At 30.1% G+C, this 22,729-nt stretch overlaps 2 protein-coding genes and 1 pseudogene across 2 annotated transcripts; 2 read left to right on the top strand and 1 right to left on the bottom strand.

Annotated features, from left to right (window-relative positions):
- Nucleotides 1-3,191: 3,191 nt before the first annotated feature.
- Nucleotides 3,192-6,862, top strand: LOC115697280 (probable E3 ubiquitin-protein ligase ZFP1). Its single transcript, XM_030624219.2, has 6 exons — nucleotides 3,192-3,426; nucleotides 4,571-5,475; nucleotides 5,569-5,867; nucleotides 5,962-6,060; nucleotides 6,151-6,318; nucleotides 6,428-6,862. Exons 2-6 carry the CDS (start codon nucleotides 4,596-4,598, stop codon nucleotides 6,557-6,559), a joined length of 1,578 nt encoding a protein of 525 aa, XP_030480079.2. The 5' UTR covers nucleotides 3,192-3,426; nucleotides 4,571-4,595; the 3' UTR covers nucleotides 6,560-6,862.
- A 4,993-nt stretch (nucleotides 6,863-11,855) lies between these two features.
- On the bottom strand, nucleotides 11,856-13,933 carry LOC115698114 (uncharacterized). Its single transcript, XM_030625288.2, has 2 exons — nucleotides 13,263-13,933; nucleotides 11,856-13,144 (listed from the first exon to the last, which is right to left on the bottom strand). The coding sequence occupies exons 1-2, from the start codon at nucleotides 13,822-13,824 to the stop codon at nucleotides 13,128-13,130; spliced, it is 579 nt and encodes a 192-aa protein (XP_030481148.2). The 5' UTR covers nucleotides 13,825-13,933; the 3' UTR covers nucleotides 11,856-13,127.
- A 1,578-nt stretch (nucleotides 13,934-15,511) lies between these two features.
- LOC115697660 (glutamate receptor 2.7-like) lies at nucleotides 15,512-22,599 on the top strand (annotated as a pseudogene).
- Nucleotides 22,600-22,729: the final 130 nt, after the last annotated feature.

The following is a 22,729-nucleotide window of genomic DNA, read 5'->3' as shown; positions in this document are numbered from 1 at the left end:
TTTAGTACCCCTATATTTTTATTTCACATTGTGTTTGTAGGAAATTTAGCTATGATACATAGGAACTACCCTCTGTAATTCCAGATTCAAGATCACACTTAAACAAACAAAAGTTAAATCAAAACAAACAAATCAAGAACAAAAATCAGCAAACACATTAAGCCAGAAAAATATAACACAGATTGTAACGTCCCCGCTTCAAGCCTCCATTGGGCCCTTACACCCACGGACTAATGGCTCTTATACACGAGTACGCCACCCTGGCTGCTTCCTGGATTGATGACTGACCCTACAGACCAACACGAGTGTTTTCAGCGTGCTTTGTCCTCACTCACACGCATCCTGGGAAAACTTCCCAGGAGGTCACCCATCCTTGAAATTGCTCCAAAACAAGCACGCTTAACTGTGGAGTTCTTTCGAGATGGGCTACCGAAAAATAAGATGCACCTTGTTGATATAGGTAGTACCAATCAATCCATTTATGCTCTCGTCAACTGCGTAGTCCCATGCCTACACAGTCTCAGAATCATCCCACTTGACCTTCCCCAGGCGATGTGGGATTGCACAACTTACCCGGTATTTCCCCTTACGGATCACGGGACTACTGACTGTCACACAGATAAATCGAAATGACTATCAGACACAATAACACAGAGATTTATACTTGTTCCGATCCAAAGTTCAATGTGAACTTGGTCATACTCCAGTTTGAAAACATTGCCACCAATCTTTATTGATAACGAGAATAAGAGATATCAATCTCAGGAGCTACAAGAAAATAATCATAGCAAGTCATCCATGTTGTAATCCCTCAACACTCATTAACTCACTAACCCGAGCCAACACAATCAACAATGTTGCTCAATACAATTTTCCAATCCCAACTCTCTCTCTCTCTCTCTCTCTCTCTCTCTCTCTCTCCATTTCTCACTCTAACTTCTTTCTCTACTGTATTGTGTCTCTCTACTTTCTTATTCTTTTTGTGTTTGACTTGTTTTCACTTGTTATAAAATGAGAGGAGTAGTTCACTTTATATAGGCCAAGAGCCCAATATGCAAGTTGTCTTTTTTGATAGTTAAGTTAGTTAAAGACTAACTAACTAATCGAATCTTGGTTGGGGGTTAAGGAATAATACCACAGTGTTAAATTACTTTAAACTATTATAACTAATAAATTTTGATTGTGTTTTTTTTTCGTAACACTATTTAGTCGATACTTATGAGATTAATTACGAGCTTTTTATCTTAAATTTTGAGATATACCAAATTGAGCTCTTGATTTTTGATATAAATCAAATTGTACCCCTTAAATTTTTGTCAAATTTCTTTAAATTTTTACTAACAGACGCCTAATGTGATGATTGTCCATATACTAAACCGTATCCCCAAACTTTGGTATCTGAACTTTAACATATACAAAATCGTACCCCTAAACTTCCATCAAAGTCAACCACTTGTTAGTGGAATTTAACGAACGATTGAATCCAATTATCTTAGTTTAGAAGAATTTTTAACAACCCAAAAAAATTCAAACGAAATTACAGAGATGTTGATGGCTTAATAAAACACATTAGAAATCTTTAATCATTAAATTGTGTTGTTAGTATCTCGTTTGTATACCGTGAAGCCAACAAAGTAGCTCATCTATTAGCCAATCACGCTTTGGTTCACAAACTTGTGCTCTTTGGATTGGGCTTGATTCCTCTTGTGCTCGTCAAGCTATTGCACTTGATGTGCCTAATCCTTTGTAATCATTTATGTTTAATGAAGAATCCATTTTAAAAAAAAAAATTATTTTTTCTTAAAAGAAAATAGTGAAATGCGGCAAAACCCCTAATAGTTTCACTTTGCTTGCAATTCAAAACCTAAATTTTGGCGGCAAAACCCCTAAAATTATGATACCATTAACAATCTACAATTTCCATCTTAATTTGGCTTTTAACTACCATGTTGGATGGTCCACGTGGACAAAGTGTACACGTATCACAATTTTATTGGCCAACGTAAATAATTATACTAAAAAAATTAAAATAAAAAAAAAATATATTTTTTCTTTTTTTTTTCTCTAATATATTTATATTTTTCATTATTCTTCTTCAGTCTATATACTGTCACCACCACCACCATCCATAGCCACCGTAAACACTACCACCACCAGTACCGAAATCACCACCATCCATAGCCACTGTAAACATCACCACCCACTACTATAGAATTACCACCACAATCTATTTTTCACTTCCATATCACACACACAAAAAAAAAAAAAATAATAAAAAAAACTTAAATTAAATTTAAACAAATATAATTTCAACAAATAAACAAACAAATACACGCACATATATATATATACACAAAATCTCAATCTGAAAACTCAAATTTGGAAACCTTAAATTTATTTTCCTATAGCCATTATTTTTTTCTCAAATTTGAAAATAAAGAACACAATAATACTCAAATATGGATATTTATACACATAAATATCAATAAGATTGTAAATAATTATGAAAAACCCTAGATCGAGAGAGAGAGAAAGAGGCGATCGAGACTTACTTGGGTCGATGGTCCTCGACAAAAGTGTCTGGCTCGATGGTCCTCAACGGCAGCAACTAGGTCGTGGTCTTAGGTACCTGCATTATCGAGAGAGAGAGAGAGAGAGAGAGAGAGAGAGAGAGAGAGAGAGAGAGAGAGAGAGAGAGAGAGAGAGAGAGAGAGAGAGAAAACAAAGGAAAATATAGAAAAAGAAAAAAAGTTTTTTTTATGTGGATCTATAAAATTTTGCCATGTGTATACTGTGTTCACGTAAACAATCAGTCATGCGACAGTTAACAATTAAATTTGGATAAAAATTGTAAATTGCTAACGATATCATAATTTTGGTAATTTTACGATTAAAATTTAAATATTGAGAGTTAATGGCAAACAAATGAAATTATTAAGAGTTTTACTCCCAATTTAAAAAAGAAATAATAATAATTTAGGAAAATGCGATTTTGTTCAAATTAAGAAGAGGAAGAAAAAAAAAAAAAGAGTTTTTTAAAAAAATAAAAACAAATAAACATAATTATTTAACGGTAAACTCAAAAATAAGGTAAGTAAGTAACAGTAACGTTCATAAAAAAGGGTATTTTAGTAAATTCACAAAAAGCCAATAACGGCATAAAAATTAGGAAACTAATGGACTATCATATTAACCGTCATTAAATTAATTATTAGAAAAATAAAAAAAAAGAAAAAAAGGAAAATGATAAATAAATATAAACACGAAAGAAAGCTTCCCAATAATAATTTCAATCTCTCTCTATAATCTCTCTCTCTCTTTCTCTCTCAATAATTTCAATCGCATAAAGTTTTCATCTTTCTTCTTCAGAATTCAGAATTCAGATCCCTAATCGCTTTTTGAGCCTCATCGATTCCGTATCTCACGGTGTGTTTCTTCAATTTTTGCTTCTTCTTCTTCTTTACTGCAATTTAGGGTTTTTTGTTGTTGTTGTTGTTGTTGTTTGATTTTCTTTTCTGGGGATTGTTTGAAATTAATGGGTTTGGTTTCTAGGGATTGATTCCGTCGGTGAAATTTTGGAATTTTTCTGGGTTTTTTTTTTTGTTCATATGATTGTAAAGGTAAAAGAACAAATTTTGGATTTTTTTTTGATGAAGTTTTATTTTTGGGGCTTTATTTTTTTAAGACTTTCTTATGAATTTTTCTGGGTAATTTCTTATGATTTTTAATGGGTATTCAGATTTTAGTTTCATCGGGTCATTGAAAAAAGCTACAAGCCATTTAAATATTTATTTATTTGGTTAAAAGATATAATTTTGAACTTTTATCGATGAAGCTGATTATCGATGTTTTCCCGTATAGTTTTCCCTTTTGTATGTTCTTTAGATTTTTTTATTTTTTTTATTTCTGTTCTTTTATAATATATATATGTGCATTAATATTATAGCGTCTCTGGTCTATCTATGTACTTTGCTTTAATCTGCCATGACATATCTTCTGGCAAATAGTGTATATGTTTTTCTAGATTGCTATGAACAGAACAAGAAAAATTACTTCTTTAAATTAGAATTGCTTTATTGTTTAGCTTGGTTAAGAATATATGAAATTTATACCATTACCATGTTCAAACTTATTACATTTTGAAAATCTATTCAATTTGCTTTATTCATTTTTTAATTTCAGTTAGATTTCCAAAGATTGAATTTTGTTTGGTCTATCTTTATTTTTTCATTTTCTAATTATTGGATTGAGTTTGGTTGTTTATTGTTGGATAGTTTATGCTTATGGTTTCTGTCTGTAAACTTTGCAATGTTTTGTTTTTCCTATCAAATGCATCATTTATGTCCTTAATTGATTTTCTCTAGGTGATTCTTGTTATGATTTTTAACATTTTTCTTAGGTAATTGTTATGCTAAGATATGATTATGTGATAGTAATTGATGTTAGACAGTTGAGAGTAAATTAAAAGATTACTAATATCTCTATGTCTATATGAGAATTCTCTATGTCTTTTATACTCTGATTCCAGTTATTTAATTATATTCTGCTGTGTGTTTTGGTTGAAGAGCAGGTTTATATTCTGTCTTCATAGATTGATGGGGCAGAGGAATATGCTCTGCATTAATCAGATGATTGAAATGGATCAACAAGGGCAAGGCGGCTATTTCTATCCTGGTCCCGCCATCAATTTAGGGCATACACCAAACTTTCAACAGCCAAACGTTCACACAATGGAGACAGCTTCACGGAGTAGCTCAAATTTCGATAACCAATACGCTCCCGAACGATACGACAATGGAGTTTTTTATGGGATGACACAGTACAATGGCGTGCAGCATCACCATCACCGTAATCTTGATCTGAATGTCGCTGCTCCCGCCAATGTCTACTACACATTTATGCCACCATCTAGTGGTGGTGGGGTGATACCGGTTCCTCTAAATCACAGCACCTCTGATCAAATGCAGGCTTCTTCTAGTAATTATGGAGTAGGCGGCGGCGGCGGTAATGGAATTTCTACAGATGAGTATGGAAGAACTAATCACTTTATTGATGGTGCTAGAGGAGGTCCGTGCAAGAGAAAACTTCCTGAAGTTGTCCCTGGAAATTACCAACATTTTAATGCCTCTGCAACCTCGAGTTCTTCAGTTCCTCCTTTGAACGCAAGATATCCTGGCGGGGTTGCTGTCTCTGATCCATCACCATTTCCTCCTCCTCAATACATGGGAAATGGGGTTCAGCCAATAATGGAAGTAGGACCTCAGAATGGTTCAAGGAACAGATTGGTTGCAGCCGGGATGGAGTGTGCTGTGATGCATGATCATAACAACCATAACCATCTTGCTCAAGGAAACTATGCTGGTCAGCACTTTCAGCCACCATCTGGCATATGGTTGGAACAACACTTAAGCAACAATTCCGGTGATGGAAGCGCTCAAGCTTGGAACCAGGCCCCGAATTTATCCTTAATGCATGGTAACTCATTGTTCCGTTATAATCTCCCATTCAATTTTGATTCTAATTTGGTTTATCAAAGCTAACCATCTTCTTTTCTCTATTGTTTTACAGGGAGCAATCTAGGATATCATGAAGCAGCAGCTAACACTAGAAATTCCCAGAGTGTAAGACAGCCTCCATCAGTAAACCATCACCATCACACTCACCATGCATTACCGCCACCTATGATGGGACCGAGAAATAGTAACTCAACTGCAGCTTCACACAGATTTTCCGCGAATTCCTCTCGCAGCAATACAACTGCTCCACCAACTGGCATCAGGATATACCGACCACATCGAGGAGTCACTCCTGATAACAACGCTTTGAGACAGCAACATCTTCCTCATTTGAGATTTCTACATGCTGATGTAATTTTCTTCAAACTCGGTTATCATCCATGTACTATATATTCATTGAACTATGAATGATTTCTCATTGTTACTTCATTTTATCACTGCACAGGAGGTTGCCATACTCGAGCTTCCAGACTTATACGAAGTAGGAGAATTTCCCGATCACCACAGTGACATGCGTTTGGATATTGAAGACATGTCCTACGAGGTAAAGATGCATCGGTGTTCATATTGTTTTTTCTTTCCTAATCATGAAGATGAACACAACTCAACCCGTTATACTCAAAAATATGTGCAGGAACTTCTTGCATTAGGGGAGAGGATTGGTAATGTTAATACAGGGCTATCAGAGGACGCCATTACAAGCCAATTAAAGACAAAGCCATATTTATCATCTAGAATGAGATTGAACTTAGAAGAAGCTGATTGTCAGTATAAGGAAGATGATTGTTGCATTATATGCCAGGTAAAAACTACAAACTAGTTATGAAATTCTTTTTTTTTTTTTTTGTATATGTTCTTAACTTTCTCAATCTATAAACTAATAATATGTTTTGTTTTGGGATTTTTCATAGGATGAGTATAAGAATCTTGAGAAGATTGGAATCCTCAATTGTGGACATGAGTACCATGCAGAGTGTTTGAAGAGATGGTTACTTATAAAGAATGTGTGCCCTGTGTGCAAATCTGAAGCTTTGAGCACTTGAAGGAGAGTTTGTGATGATGATGATGATGATTATGATGATGATTATGTGTATAGGGGGGTTGACTAAATGGGGGTGAGCTAAAAATTGAAAAGACTTGTCCTTTTTTGTGTCCTCTTTCATAATTTTAGTTAATTTGTTAAATATATAACAGTGTTGATACTTTTGTAATGCAACACTTTTGCATATACATATAATGAGTCTATTCTATGACCAACAGGAACATGTCCAGCTCATTTATTTTGTTGGTTGCCAAAAACATTTGTACTTGTATCTATCCAAGTTGTACAGATTTTTTTTTTCTCATTCTCTATTTGTCTTTTTATGCTATTTGTTGATCTATTTGTGTTTTGTTGGAAAGGAATGATATTTTTTGTTTGTGATATTCTAGCTTAAGTTGTTCTTTCACAAGAAAAGCACATGGTAGGAAAAGAAGAAACTTTAGTCTATTGGGGTGAGACAAAGTAACTTTAGTCATATGGGGGGCCATGTGAGATGTTCAAGGAGAGTACATTGTGTTTCTCTTTGAAAGGGAAAATAAATCAAATATGAGTCTTTGTTAGGTGTTTTAGAGTGAACAATTCTATTCCAGGATGAATCTCTATAAGTTCATCTTCTTCGAGTTGTAATACTCGTTTGTAGGGTTTTAGAGAGGTTGAGAAAGACGAGTTTAGTTGAATCGAGGTATTTTATAATGAATTTTGCTAATGTTCATTTTTAGGTTATGTTTGAAAGTTGAATTTTATTGAAAAGGATAAAGGTAAAGACGAGTTAGGTTTTCGGGGAGATCGAGGAAGATGAGTTTAGTTGAATTGAGGTATTCTAGCTAAGGTTCACAAGAAAAGCACATTGGTAGGAAAAGAAGAAACTTTAGTCTATTGGGGTGAGACAAAGAAACTTTAGTCATATGGGGGCCATGTGAGATGTTTAAGGAGGGAACATATTTTTTCTCTTTAAAAGGGGAAATAAATCAAATATGAGTCTTGCTTGGGAGTTTTAGAGTGAAAAATTTTATTCCAAGATGAATCTCTACAAGTTCATCTTCTTTGAGTTATAATACTCGTGTGTAGAGTTTTGAAGAGGTTGAGAAAGACGAGTTTAGTAATTGAGGTATTTTATAATGAATTTTGCTAAAGGTTTTTTTTTTTTTGTTAGGTTATATTTGAAAATTAAATTTTGATGATAAAGAAAAAAGTAAAGACGAGTTAGGTTTTTGGAGAGGTTGAGGAAGATAAGTTTAGTTAAATTGAGGTATTCTAGCTTAGGTTATTCTTTCACAAGAAAAGCACATTGGTAGGAAAATAAAAAACTTTAGTCTATTGGGGGTGAGACAAATGAACTTTAGTCATATGCGGGACATGTGAGATGTTTAAGGAGAGCTCATATTGTTTCTCTTTGAAAGGGGAAATAAATCAAATACAAATCTTGCTTGGGAGTTTTAGAGTGAACAATTCTATTCCAAGATGAATCTGTACAAGTTCATCTTCTTCGAGTTTTAATACTCTGTGTAGGGTTTTGGAGAGATTGAGAAAGATGAGTTTAGTTGAATCGAGATATTTTATAATGAATTTTCCTAATGTTTTTCTTTTTTAGGTTATGTTTGAAAGTTAAATTTTAGTGAAAAAGAAAAAGAAAAAGAAAAAGGTAAAGACGAGTTAGATTTAAGGGGAACACACATTGTTTATCTTTAAAAGGAGAAATAAATCAAATATGAGTCTTTGTTGGGGGTTTTAGAGTAAAAAATTCTATTCCAAGACGAATCTCTATAAGTTCATCTTCTTTGAGTTCTAATACTCGTGTGTAGGGTTTTAGAGGGGTTGAGGAAGGCGAATTAAGTTGAATCGAGTATTTTATAATGAATTTTGCTAATGCTTGTTTTAAGTTATGTTTGAAAGTTGAATTTTGGTGAAATAGAAAAAGGCAAAGATGAGTTAGGTTTTTGGATAGGTTGAGGAAGACGAGTTTAGTTGAATTGAGGTATTTTATAATGAATTTTATTAATGTTTTTCTTTTTAAGTTATGTTTGAAGGTTGAATTTCGGTAAAAAAAAAGTTAAGAAAATTGTAGAAAATAAAATAAATCAAATTTTTATGTTCGATATGAAATTTTTTGTTGAATCTTTTTATTTTCTTTTTTTTTTCGTACTTTTTCTTGTGAATTATTTATTTTTTTACACAAAAATCCAATTTCCAAATTTATGTTTTTAGAAAATTGGAGTAGAGGAAAGATGTGTTGGTAGATAATTCATAGAAATTTTATTTTATGATATTTTCAAATATATAAGATAATCTCTCACATAGTTTAACATAATACAAAATTTATGCTTATTATTGCATAGTTATTTTCTACTCTGTGTAAGGCTTTTTAGCCTATAATTTAGTTGTATCAATATTTTAAAGAAGTGTTGTTATTTTTAATTTTTTAATATTTATTTTTCCAACTAACAAATTAATGAGATTAGAATATTTGATATCATCCCAATAAAAAAAGGTCTGTGCTTGCCTTGAAGGCAAGATTATATCTTGATTTAGAGAAAAAGAGCATGATGTTGATTTACCAAAAAATTAAAATAAATAAATAAATTTAATATTAAAATATAATTACTAATTAATATATTTACTCACAACCAAACATATTTCCTTTTTCAGCATAAATCTCTCTCTAAGAATAATAATAATAAAACAAAAGATGATTATATGTTAAGAATGGAATCATTCCAATCTTTATGCCAAAAAGAAAGAGAGAAAAAGGTATATAATTATTTCAATTAGACCCCCTTTGGAATTGTGAAAAGATACTTGGATTTTAAATTACCAATTGATATTAGAAAAATCTTCCACAAGAATATTTTGAAGAAAAATTTATATAAGGATTCATTTAAAAAAAAGAAGAAAGAAAGAAAGAAAGAAAGGTTGGATTACATATTTTGTTGAAATTAATCTACAACTTAAGTTCGGAAAATTTTACAATGCACCCCATACAAAGGATGTTCCTCATGCACTTCTATATGTTTTAGTATTTGAGAAACTTTTTTAGTGTTTTTTTTTTTTTTTTTTTATATATATATAATAGTTTACATTATAGTTATTTGATTCTGGAAATTTTGAGAACTCAAAAAAATTTAACATACCGAAAACAGGGTTTAAATAGTCTATTACACGCGTGTGACTCTTTTATTTTAGGGATTTTTTCATTTTTATACTTCAAACCAGTTTTTTTTTTTTTTTTTTTTTTTTTTTTTGCATTTTTACGAAATTTTACATAGAAACCCTTATTGCAACTAGCGATGAAACTTAAATTGCAACAAAAATCGTATAGAAGCTCCTATTGCAACTAGCACTGCAACCACTTTGGAAACCCAAACCGTGAATTTAAAAAAAAAGTTTAAAAAATAGTATATGAGATAATTCCCCTTTATTTTAAGTGTGTAAAATACATTGTTTCAACATTATTTTTTATATTGTAAATTATTTCGAATTTTTCAAAATTTTACAAAATGTGTTACATAATTATAACGTACACGACTGGAAAAAAATTGGAATAAAAAATTCTTCTAAATACCGAAATAGATTAAAATGTATTGATGCATCCATTTTAGGAGGGTGCTAGAATCACCCTTAACTTTTTATTAAAGAAGAATTTTCAAAAATACCATTCTTTTATATTTTATTTACAATTTTACGGTTTATAAATTTTAATTACAAAAATACTCTTGTAAAATTTCAAAATTATAAAACTACACTTTGTTCAGCAAAAAGTAAAAAAACAACTAAAAAATCACATGAAATCAATTATAAAATAACTATAAATAAACTATAAAATAATTAAAAAAACAGTTGATACTGATGAAATATTTTTATAAATAAAAAATTTCAAAAAAGTAAAAAATAAAAAAATTTCTGTGCATATTTTTGTAAATTTTTTCAAATTTTTAATCTATTATGGTACAAAGATATATATATATATATATATATACTAGTAAAAAGCTACGTGCGAGACACGTATACTAAATTTTATGCTAATTTTTTTCTATGTTATTTGAAAGTTATACAATTAAAAATTAAAGAAAAAATATTATTAGTTATTATGTGAGATTATTATTATGTGTATAGGAAGAAATCACAAATTAATTAATCTTATAATCTTAACTTTAATCAAATAGGGTTTTAAATATATGAACAATAAATAATCACATAAAAATAAAAAATAATTATTTGAATAAAGAATTCAATATACACAGTTATATATATGAATCCTATTATTCAAAAATAATTATTCAATATATGAACAATAATTTGTCACGCTAACTTCAGTTACCATAATCGGAAAAGGTTTAAGTGAACTAAATAATGACTAAGAAGATCTAAATTACAAAATGAAAATAACATGTCTATATGAGTATGATTTTTTTGCTATATGAGCATGATTGATCTAAGAGAAAATAGATAAACCTATAAACATATAAATATATTTAATATTAATTTTGACAAAGAAACAATTCAATTATAAACAATTCTAAATATCAGCTTGACAATTTTAACACACTAATTACTTATTAAATAACCATAATGTATACATCATGATAATTTTGTATTATTTGATATCAAATGATAGAGATTATTGAGGTTTTCAACTATTGAAAATACACTATGATAAAAAAGTAATGCTCATTAATTGTATATTTCAAAGAAACCATAATTTCCATGAATGTCCCTAATAAGATATAAACAATAAAGTTGTAAATTAAAAAAAAAAAAGTAGCAAAATTTCAGTTAATATAAGAAATAGAACAAATTGAAGATTTATACAATACTGGAATTTGAACTATTAAAGACCATTAGCGAATGGGCAAAACTCGTTAGATCCCCTAGTAGAACACTACCTTAATGGTCTGAACACAAAAATTGTAGAAATCAAAATATGAATAAATTAGTATCATCAACAAAAGGAAAATTAAAGGGAAAGGACTTAATAATTACGTGACAAATAATTATTAATTGAATTAAAAAATTAAAATTATAAGATTTATTCAAATTATTGTTCATATATTGATTCTAGAAAGCGTAAAATTATATATTAATATTAATTGAATTAAACTTTTTGATATTAGCAAAATTGTTGCTTTAATTTTTCATCACACTGGAAACATATTGTTTTAGCTCTATTAGACAATCATATTTTCCCTCCTAAAAAGTCATTTTTTTTTTATAATTGAAAGATGTGATGTTTGAGTAATTACATGTATCGTGTAATTGAAGATTTGATGTTGAGTCATTTTTTTTGTTTTTATTTAATGATGTTTTTTTTTTTTTTGAATTTAATGAGATTTATTTTATTTTTATTTTATTATATATAAATAAAAAGTGACCCATGAATTTCTCATAAACCATTCTATTTTTAATAATAAACTATTTTATTTTTAATATAAATAAGATGTCACCCATGAATTTCTCATAAACCAAGAATTCGGTTATATAGGCACACTTTATATAGAATAGATATATTTATAGAATCTATCAAGCATTGTTATCCATCAAGAACAACAACACAAGAATCTCCATCTTATAAAACTCAAGTCACATATAATCTCCTCTCCAACCCATTAAGATTGTTTCTTTTCCTTAACGAAAACATCACAATGTTGAGGATGGAGAATCATGGTAGATACACTTTCCCAAAGAATGAGTCCAGTTAAGAATGGTTGTACATAACACATAACACAGCCCGATGAATGAAGCACCTGGCAATTAGTATGAAAGGCCCGAGACTCAGCTTCAAGGGCAGAGGAACAACCAAAGTGTTAGGATCACAATCCTAACTCCAATCTCAAGTACCAACCCGAAATAAACACAATGAGTTAAAGAGATTTGAACTTCCCCAAGTTTCATTGAGAGCCTAATCCCTTTGTTCTGAACTCCCTGAATCTGCAGGGTGAGCAAGCCTTGACAATGGCCTCTCGAACACTCAGAGAAATCTCTCTCTACTCACAATGTAGCTCTAACCAACCGACAAGACATGACAACTAGGCAACACATACATAACAGAAATTTAACTAACATAACTAACAAAGTCTTGACATGTTGGCAATTCGAGTGAAAGGGTTAGAGACCAATAGGCTAGAGACATGTGACATGTGACTAGGATGAGCTGAACTAACACAATGGAACTGGAATGGAGAGTGAGCAAGTGCATCAAACGACGATCCAATCGCTGCGTGTTGGTAACACCACTGAACTCAGTGTCAATGATAGAGCTTTGAATCTTGATGGCCAAGGCTGCAGATGATCTGATTACCTTCTCTTCTCATCATGGAAAGCCTGATTTCTAAGCATAACATACAACAAATGATAGCATACTCTCTGAGTTGAAGAATCCATTAATTCAACAACTACCAAATACTTCTAGCCAAGGAACATAGGAAAATGAGATTGTTCTGATTACAGATACTAACCACTGTAAGTTTTCCAAAGAAACTGATGAGATGTTCATCAACATTCCAATCATAGTTGTCTAATCCCAACAAACCAACCCATTAAGCTTGATCTCAAAAGATTCATTCAACATTTGAAATTCAAGTTTTTCTTTTCCCTACCAAAATGACAAATTGCATCTCATGAAAAAGAAGAACTGTATGTATATTTATAGAAACAGAGAAACACACAAAAAGATTCAATTTTTAACCTTTTCAATATCAATTAGAACTGACCCAAAATTTCATCTCTATCAATAAATCGTTCGAGCATTTCCTTTTCTCCCAAAACCAAACAATCATTCTCCTTCCCAAACCATTCATACCTTCGTTTCGCAACATAATCATACACAGAATCCCTAATTGTAGTCGGAAAAACCCTAAAACCACTCAAAGCAGAGTAAGGAAAAGGCAAGTAAGAAACCACTCTAAGAGCAGCATTAGAGCCTTGATGAAACACACCAGGACCTTCAACGAAGAGAAATCGACGAAGAACATCGTCTCGATTGAGTCCACATAGGCTTAAATAAGGCTCGGCTGTCTCGGATTGAAGGCAACAAAACTTGATCTTTCTGTGTTTGTCTAATTTGAAAACCCATTTCACTCCTTGATGGCAGAGATGGCAGACTCCGTCGTAAACCACCACACGTGGTTGAAGGAGAATTGGGTTGACGATCGGAGAAGGAGAAGAAGGAGAAATAATGGGTTGGTTGAAATGGGATTTTGATGAAAATGAAGAAGTGGGTTTTGATGGGTTTCTTGGAAGAAGCCATTTGGGAAAGAATCTGGTTTGGATCATCGTTTTCTGATCTGATGGGAGGTTTATCGGAAGAACACAAGGAAAGAAGAAATGGTGAATTTGACACTTTACAATTTTCTTGGGGTTTTTAGGGTTTTACTCAACTTTCAATAACATATGGGAATATTTTTTTTTTTTAATTTTTTTTTGTAAATTTTTGAATAATTTAATCAAAAAGTTTATGATATTTCAGTTTACTTTGGATGTTCAAAAAATCTAATTTTGATATTATAAACTGTTCAAAAAAATTTAAAAATTTATAGAGATAGTATTGTAACTATATCGAACAACGTCATAAAAAAATTGAAAAAATATATTCTAGAATGTATTTTAAACACAGAGGTTGACTAAGAAATTGTAATAGAAGGCTGACGCTAGCACTACTCACAAATTTTTTTTTTCTCCACTATTGTTGGAAAAAGTACATAATTTTTTTAGCATTATAATTGGGTACCAATAGTGTTTAACAACATCAAGATGTAGCATTTTCCGATTGATTAACGACATTCGTACAAATTATTACATTAACTTATATGAGACCTGATACTTATTAATTGCACTAAAATTGATATGATATTTGGAGGGTGCTAAGTACCTCTGATGGCTTTTAAATATTTGTGGTGTGAGTATCGATTATTTTTTCGAACGAAACTACACAATCGCACATGCAGTTTTCATAATTTCTTTAACTGCGACCACATTGTAAGATCTTAAAGTCACACTGTAAAATTACAGTGAGGTATGAGCAATTTATACTATCATCAAATAAACAAATAATATATCAAAGTTTCATCAAAACAACAAAACTATACATGTTATTAAAATTCCAATAAAACACATTCAAAATACAATAAAATTCAAACTAATATGTACAAGATATGTTTATAGTAGGGATATTAGTTTTGTTACTATGGTAAAGAAGTTTTTATAACCATAAATAATAAATCTAAGAGTGATAAATAGAGAAGTGTATAGTATTGATTAATATTTAGGTTACTGACTCCAGGGGCAGTGTTTGGGATTGGGTAACTTTATAAAAGAACTCATTAAAAAAATCACAAAAGCCTGAAAAAAGGAAAAGAAATAAGAAAGATCTAACAGACCATATATATATATATAGTAATTAAAAAAAATTATTATTCATCACTTTAGGTGGCAACATCTAATAATTTGTTATTTTTTTTATTTAAAAAAAAGCCACCTAATAATTTTTCATAAACCAAAAATTTTGTTATATAGCCACATTTTATATAAAATAGATATTGGTAAAAAAAAAAGAACTTTTAATTAATTTATATAGTCAAATTAATTATTAATATTAGAGAATTTGCATATATGGTCAAGATTCTTATTACTTTTGCTTTGAAAAAAAAAAAAAACAAAGAAAAGATTCTTTAGTTTCCAGAAATTCCATTGAATTGGTCTAGAAATCATTGAATTGATTTGGTCTATAGAAAGACCTTATTTGTTGCTACATGCCTTATATATATATGATTATATTATATTATATAAATCACATATACCTTTATACTAGTATGATTGTTATTGGTCTAAAATTCAAGATTTTGACTAACTAATATATTAATTAAGTAATATTATTCCATGTATATATATAAATGTTAGGAGTGATATATGATATGTATATATACTTTATTAAAAGAGAAAAAAAGGAAAGTATATATTAAGAAAGAGAGAATAATAATGAGAAAGAAGAAGAATAATTATAGAGTTGGTTTTCTTGGGTTAATAATAAGTATGTTATTAATGTTAATAAGATGTAGTAGTATTAGTGATGATAATAAGAATAATATAGTGATTAATATTGGTGGGATTATAGATGAGAGTAGTCGAGTTGGGAAGGAAGAAAGAATAGCCATAACAATGGCAGCCAAGGAATATAGCCATCATTATCATCATCATCATCATCATCACATCTCATCTCTTCACATAACAACCTCTCAAAGAGATCCCATCAAAGCTGCCCTAGCTGGTACCTAATTATATATTATTCATCTCATGCTAATTAATAATATATAATAATTATTATATAAGCTTTTTTAGTGTTAATTTTTTGTCTTAATTAAGTTGATAGTGGTATTTAATTTTAGTGGTGTTTTTAGCTGCACTACAAAAATTTTTATTTTTAGTCATAATAAAACTTATAAGTACTAAAAGTGAAAAAGTTGTCACTAATTATAAATTATAATTTCTATATATGTTGTGACTAAAATGTCCGTAGCTAAAAGTATTAGTCACAAAAATTACAATTTGTTGTGACTATATGTATTTTTAGTCACAATACTTATTGTAACTAAAACTAAATACTTTGTTTTAGTCACAAGTAACATTTTGTTGTGATTAAAAGTCACATTTAATCACAAAAAAATTATATTGTGACTAAAAAATTATCACTAAAAGTAACAATTTTTTGTAGTGGTAGTAATTATTACTCATATTTATATATATCTACTCTTATATAGAATTATATATTCATCATCTCATGCTAATTAATAATATATATAATAATTAATTAGCTTTAGTGTTAATTAAGTTGATAGTGGTGTTTAGTGTTTAGCCATTAATTAAATATTATATAGTATCTTACTGTGTTATAAGTGTAATTAAATATCGGTCTCATATATAACAAGAAAATAGAATTCAAGGAATATCGCTAAACCAATCATGGAGCGACAACTCTAGAAAGTGGTGGGTACTAATAGTGCCTAATACCTTCTGGGCCCGTTTGGTACGCATGACTGGATTGGATTAGACATGCTAATTTGTCCAATCCAGTGTTTGGGCATGTTAGAAGTCTGGATAACTAATCCAGTTGACCTCATCTGTCTGGGAGTATTTATCCCATCCAGCAGGGTGGGATAAATAATCCCATGCAGGTGATATTTTTTTTTATCGTTTTTTTAATTTTAATTTTATTAATATATTTTAAATTTAATAAGAATTTAAAGGAAATAATTATCACACATTTATTTATACATTTTTTTTTATCAAAAACTTATTTATTAAAATTAATGAAAATGCATAATTTTGAATTATTATACATAAGTTTTTAAAATTTAGAATATTATTAATTAAATAATAGTTACTTAAATTGATTCTAAAAAAAAAATAGGGTAAATACCATTTTAGACCCTGTGTTTTGCAAAAGTTACAGATTAGACCCTGTGTTTTGTTAAATGACAAAATGGACCCTGTATTTTCTAAAATAGTAAAAATAGGACCCTGAGCTTAATTTTTGACAACTTTTTTTTTTTAATACAACCAACTTAAAGACAATGCTTAATACGAACAGATACAAAAAATATAAACAGTTTTGTCATTGCACTTTTAGATCGGATTATAATTAAACTTTATTTTGACAAAAAATCAATTCAGGGTCCTATTTGTACTATTTTAGAAAATACAGGGTCTATTTTGTCATTTAACAAAACACAGGGTCCAATTGATAACTTTTGTAAAACAGAGGGTCCAAAATGGTATTTACCCAAAAAAATATGACAATAAAATTATATATTATTTTTAAATTACTAAAAAATTAATATTTATATTAAATTAGTGTTTAAAATAAACAATTTTATATTATTCAAGTATTTTTATTTTACTATTTTAATTATTTATTAAATAAAAAATATGACAAAATATTTTATTATATATTTATGTATATTCTTAATTATATATGATATATTAATTTTTTTTGCTACGAATTATTTATTTTTATATATTTATTATTATATATTTTAATTTTAATTTATTATTATATATTTTTATTTAATTTAAGTTTTTTTTTTCTAAAAGGAAATAAATAAAATAGTCCAGTCCATTCTTAAACCAAACACAGGATTACTTTCAGCATAATCCAATCTTGTCCAGTCCAGTCCAATCCTTTTCAGTCCAATCCAGTCCAATCTTGCGTACCAAACGGGCCCTCTATATATAAATGGCACTGATTAGCGATATTTCTTAAAAGTTATTGTACTAAATTATATGAAACGCAATACTTAATTATACTGATAGACACTAAAAAGGACTAGGCACCAATAATCCAATTTACCGTCTCTCAATAATAATTGTGTTTGCTTGTGGGAATATATATGTATAAAAATATATATTTATATATTGAGAATTATTTAGCTAGCTCTTTATCTTTATTTCAAGATAATGAAAGATGTCAAAATTAAAATTCAAATTACTCGATTGCATGTGTAAAAAAGTGTTAAGGCATAGATTCATTATATAGTGTATTATTATATAACAGAAATTTTATGTAAAATTCGTATTATTTGATTATAATTTCGATATATATTTTGTTAGCATGTATTTTTATAGTAATTGATGAAATTAAATTATTAGAAGTAGAATATATTATTATTGACTTATTATAAATACTACTCGTATTCTTAAGATTTTTAAAAAAGTGTTAAAGGGCATTTATGAAGTCGGGACGGATTCATGTGGGTGAGGGAGGCTTTGCAGGGTCAACACTGAAATTTAGTGAGCTATACAAAATAATATATTTTTCGACTCTTATTTAAAAAATAATGTGATATTTTTTAAAATTAGTGTAAACATGTATATTTTTAAAAGAAAAAAAAGTTGGCCCCTAGACTTAGTTGGTCCTAAGCACAGATCTAATCTACTTATATCTAAGGTCGGGCCTAAAGTTTTGTTTTCTCCCAAATTTTTGATTTATATATAAATTATAGTATATTTTTTTATATATATAATTATTATTGATTTTCTTTAGAAAATTTATATTTGGGCCTCTTAAAGTTTTTTACACTTTGCCCTCCCCCTAAAATAATTGAAGGTTGCATCTATCCTAATATGAGATGCTATATCGACGCAATTTAATATAAGGTCTATTTATTTTATTTTAATAATAATAATTATAGAATCGTTAATCATTTATAAGACGGTACGTAGCTAATGTAGTCAATAAAAATAAGTATTAATGTGACTAAAAACACTTAGTCACAATAAGTTATATTATAATCCTAAATCAATTATCTATTTATTATACATATGAATTTTGGCATTGCAGCAAGGTACCTCATCATTAAAAAAGGGGTCCAAGCCATTATAATGGGTTCACATTCATGGGAAGAGACTTCATTGGTAGCAAAGATTGGTAGTGAGTATCACATTCCAATTCTCTCATTAACTAACCCTAATCTACTTCCAATGTGGGCAACTCAAATGTGGCCTTCTCTTATTCAATTGTCACCAAACAATAACCTCAACCAAATGAAAGCCATAGCTTCCATAGTACAATCTTGGGAGTGGCATCAAGTGACTCTAATCTATGAAGAAGATTCAATAAGCATCAATGATGTTTTACCTCATCTATCTTCATCTCTCAAAGAAGTTGGTGCTAGGATTAGCCAACTAGTGCCACTTCCACCTTTTTTCTCTTCTTCTTTTTCGATAACAAATCAACTCGAAAGGCTCAAACAAAACCAAAGTAAAGTCTTTGTGGTTCATTCATCGGTCGAATTTGCACTCAAATTGTTTGATAAGGCAAGAGAAATGAAAATGATGGAAACAGAATATGTATGGATCACAACCGATTCCATTACTAACTTTGTTCATTCTTTCAATGCCTCAACTTTCTCCTCTATGCAAGGTGTTTTAGGGCTTAAGAGCTATTTTCGAGAAGAAGAAGAAGATGATCAGAACCCTTATTGGCAACACTTCTACCAAGTATTTCATAAAAAATTTAGCTCTATGTATCCAAAGGAGTATAGCCACGAGCCCGGTATGTTTGCAGCCCAAGCATATGATGCAACTAGGGCAATGGCTCTAGCTATCACCACCAAAAATATTTTTTCTAGTAATGACCACAAAGAATATGGACAAGTGTTAGGTCAAATTTTGAAAAGTGCTGATTTTCATACCTTAAGTACTAATAGTAGTACTAACCAAAATATATTTCAAATTATAAATGTGGTTGGAAAGGGTTATAGAGAGCTAGGGTTTTGGTCAAATGAAAATAGTTTCTCAAAAACTATTCAAGGTGGCTATAATAATACTCATAAGTCTTCATTGAAAGATTTAGGACAAGTGTTTTGGCCAGGGGGAGATTGGAAAACTCCAAAAGGATGGACTATATCAATGAATTCTAAGCCTTTGAAAATTGGTGTACCAAGTACATCATTATTTGATAAGTTTTTGAATGTGAAAGAGGGTGAGGATCATAGCTTGGACTCAGCAAAATATTCAATAGTGTTACTTTTAGTGGATTTGTAATCAATGTCTTTGATGAGATAGTACAAAACCTTCCCTATCATTTGCCATATACTTTCATCCCCTTCAATGGCACATATGATGAACTAGTGGAGAAAATTCAATTAAAGGTACATAATATATCTTTATCTTGATTTAATTTTACAAAGGATCTCGTTTATAATTATTCAAACGAGTGTTAGAAATGCAAAAAAATAAAAGAAAAAGTATTAACAAAGTGGGCCGACCTTAGTCATAAACAGGCTAAGTCAGCTTGTCTAGGGCCCACATAAAGACGACTTTTTCTTTTTTTTCATTTTTTTTTTTTTAAAAAAAAAAGAGACTATTTTCTTTATACCCAAAAAGCCCTTAAATAGTTTTTTTTAACAAAAGTATAAGTATTACAAAAATACTACAATATGTGGTCGGCCTGATCGAAAATCTTTGTATGCATGCATGCATGATACTAATGAAAGTTTATGCAGGAATTTGATGCTGTAGTTGGTGATGTGTCAATGGTAGCAAATCGATATGAATATGCTGAATTCACACTTCCATACACACAAAGTGGGTTGGTGATGATTGTTCCTCTTCGATCAAAAACATCAAATAGGGCATGGTTATTTTTAAAGCCTTTTACAATGTCAATGTGGCTTCTTATAGTACTTGTCAATATCTACAATGGTTTTGTTGTATGGCTCATTGAACGAAATCATTGCCCTCAAATCAAAAACTCCTCAATTCTAGATCAAATTGGAATCCTATTTTGGTTGGCCTTCTCTACTCTCTTCTCCTTACATGGTAAGTAATAATATAAATATACATATATATGTTTATATATAATGGATAATTTAATTTAGGATGTTGAAATCATAATTCAAACAACTTGTTTTGGGTACATCCTATAAAAAGCAAAAATTCATGCATGGAAGTTTCTGTACATAAATCTTAATTTTAGTACTTAAATTATTTTAGAAATGAGGAGGGGCCAAAATATATTATTTGTTTTAGAATTAGGCCAAATTTATCATTTTTAAAAAGTTTGTGAATTATTATAAAAGATAAACATGCAGAAAAGGAATTATGTGGTACAGATCACTTCTCCACCCATTACAAAAAACAGTTACTTTTAGTGACAACTTTTTAGTCACAACATAAAATTTTTGTGAATAAATGTGACTTTTAGTCACAATAAAAAGTTACTTGTGACTATAACATAGTATTTCAATACAAGTTGTCACTAATTTAGTTTTAGTCACAACAAGCATTGTGACAAAAAATATTTAGTCACAATAAATTGGAATTTTTGTGACTAATATTTTTAACCACAGACATTTTAGTCACAACATAGCAATGATGATTTATAATTAGTCACAATTTTTTTACTTTTATTTACAAGATTTGTTGTGACTAAAAGTAAGATTTTTTGTAGTGGTCCCTTTGGTAGCTTCAAGGACAGAGAGGCAGAGATTGGATTTAGGGGGGCCAAAAGAGAGAAAAAAAAATTAAGGGGCTAAAATATAAATTATGGAAAAATACAAAGAAAAATAAATAAATTAAAGGTTTTATTTTTTTTTGGGGGGGGGGGGGGGGGGGGGGGGAAGGAGGGCATGACCACCCTTTTACAAAGGGTGGCTCTGTTCCTATTAGGTAGCTTAGAAAATTATGGAACCACTTGCTAGCTATAGGGGACTCATACCTCATCCTCGGTATGTACCTCATCGGTTGTGGTGGCATTTAAACCCTTAGCCCAAATAAGGAAGCATGCCAGAAAAGGCAACCCTACCACTACACCGCGCACAACACGTGATGTGACAATACTTTCTTAAAGACAAATACTAAAAGACACTAGTATTGCCTAACACTATTTACAATTTAGAGGGTCATATCGCTATTAGTGTGATTAAGTATCACGTCCCACATAATTTAATTTAATAACTATTTAAAAATATCACTAACCAATTACTAGGCCCCACCTCTAAGTGATGCTAGGCACCTCATGCCTTATAACAATGCTCTATATTAAATTGTGGGTCTTAGCTATTGTATATATTTTGTGTTCACATATTATTACTCTATTTATATTATACTAATAATTGATTTAATTATGTATATAAAAATGGCTTTATAGGTGATAGGTTACATAGTAATCTCTCAAGAATGACAATGTTGGTATGGCTATTTGTGGCATTGGTGATAACACAAACATACACAGCCAACCTTGCAAGCATGCTAACCGTACAACAGTTGGAACCGGACATTGGATCACTGCAGAGTAGTAAGGCCATATTTGGCTATTGCACAGGTTCTTATCTCCAAAGGTACTTAGTAGAAGTTTTGAAATACCATCCAAATCAAATTAGGGAATTTCACACACAAGATGAATATGCTCAAGCCCTAAGAACCAAACAAGTTGCTGGTATTTTTCTTCAGATTGCTTTGGCCAAACTCTTCCTTGCCAAAAATTGCAACAAAGACTTCACCATGATTCCACCAACATATAGTATTGGAGGCTTTGGATTTGTAAGTTCATAATATATATTTTTATATATATCTGATCTTGAAAATTTTAGGTAGGACACCACTTTTACTCCTTTATATTTTAGAATTATATTTTAATATTTTTTTAAAATGATAACGTATATTATAGTTATAGTAGATATTT

The sequence above is a fragment of the Cannabis sativa genome, chromosome 7, assembly GCF_029168945.1.
Source record: "Cannabis sativa cultivar Pink pepper isolate KNU-18-1 chromosome 7, ASM2916894v1, whole genome shotgun sequence".
NCBI lineage: Eukaryota > Viridiplantae > Streptophyta > Magnoliopsida > Rosales > Cannabaceae > Cannabis > Cannabis sativa.
This window is presented reverse-complemented; position numbering and strand designations above follow the sequence as displayed.

Bases quoted from the DNA above. Each gene is read 5' to 3' on its own strand.
- LOC115698114 (XM_030625288.2), bottom strand. From the start codon at position 13,824: ATGATCCAAACCAGATTCTTTCCCAAATGGCTTCTTCCAAGAAACCCA.
- LOC115697280 (XM_030624219.2), top strand. From the start codon at position 4,596: ATGGGGCAGAGGAATATGCTCTGCATTAATCAGATGATTGAAATGGAT. The intron at 5,476-5,568 runs GTAACTCATTGT...ATTGTTTTACAG, and splicing joins GAATTTATCCTTAATGCATG to GGAGCAATCTAGGATATCAT. The intron at 5,868-5,961 runs GTAATTTTCTTC...ATCACTGCACAG, and splicing joins TGAGATTTCTACATGCTGAT to GAGGTTGCCATACTCGAGCT.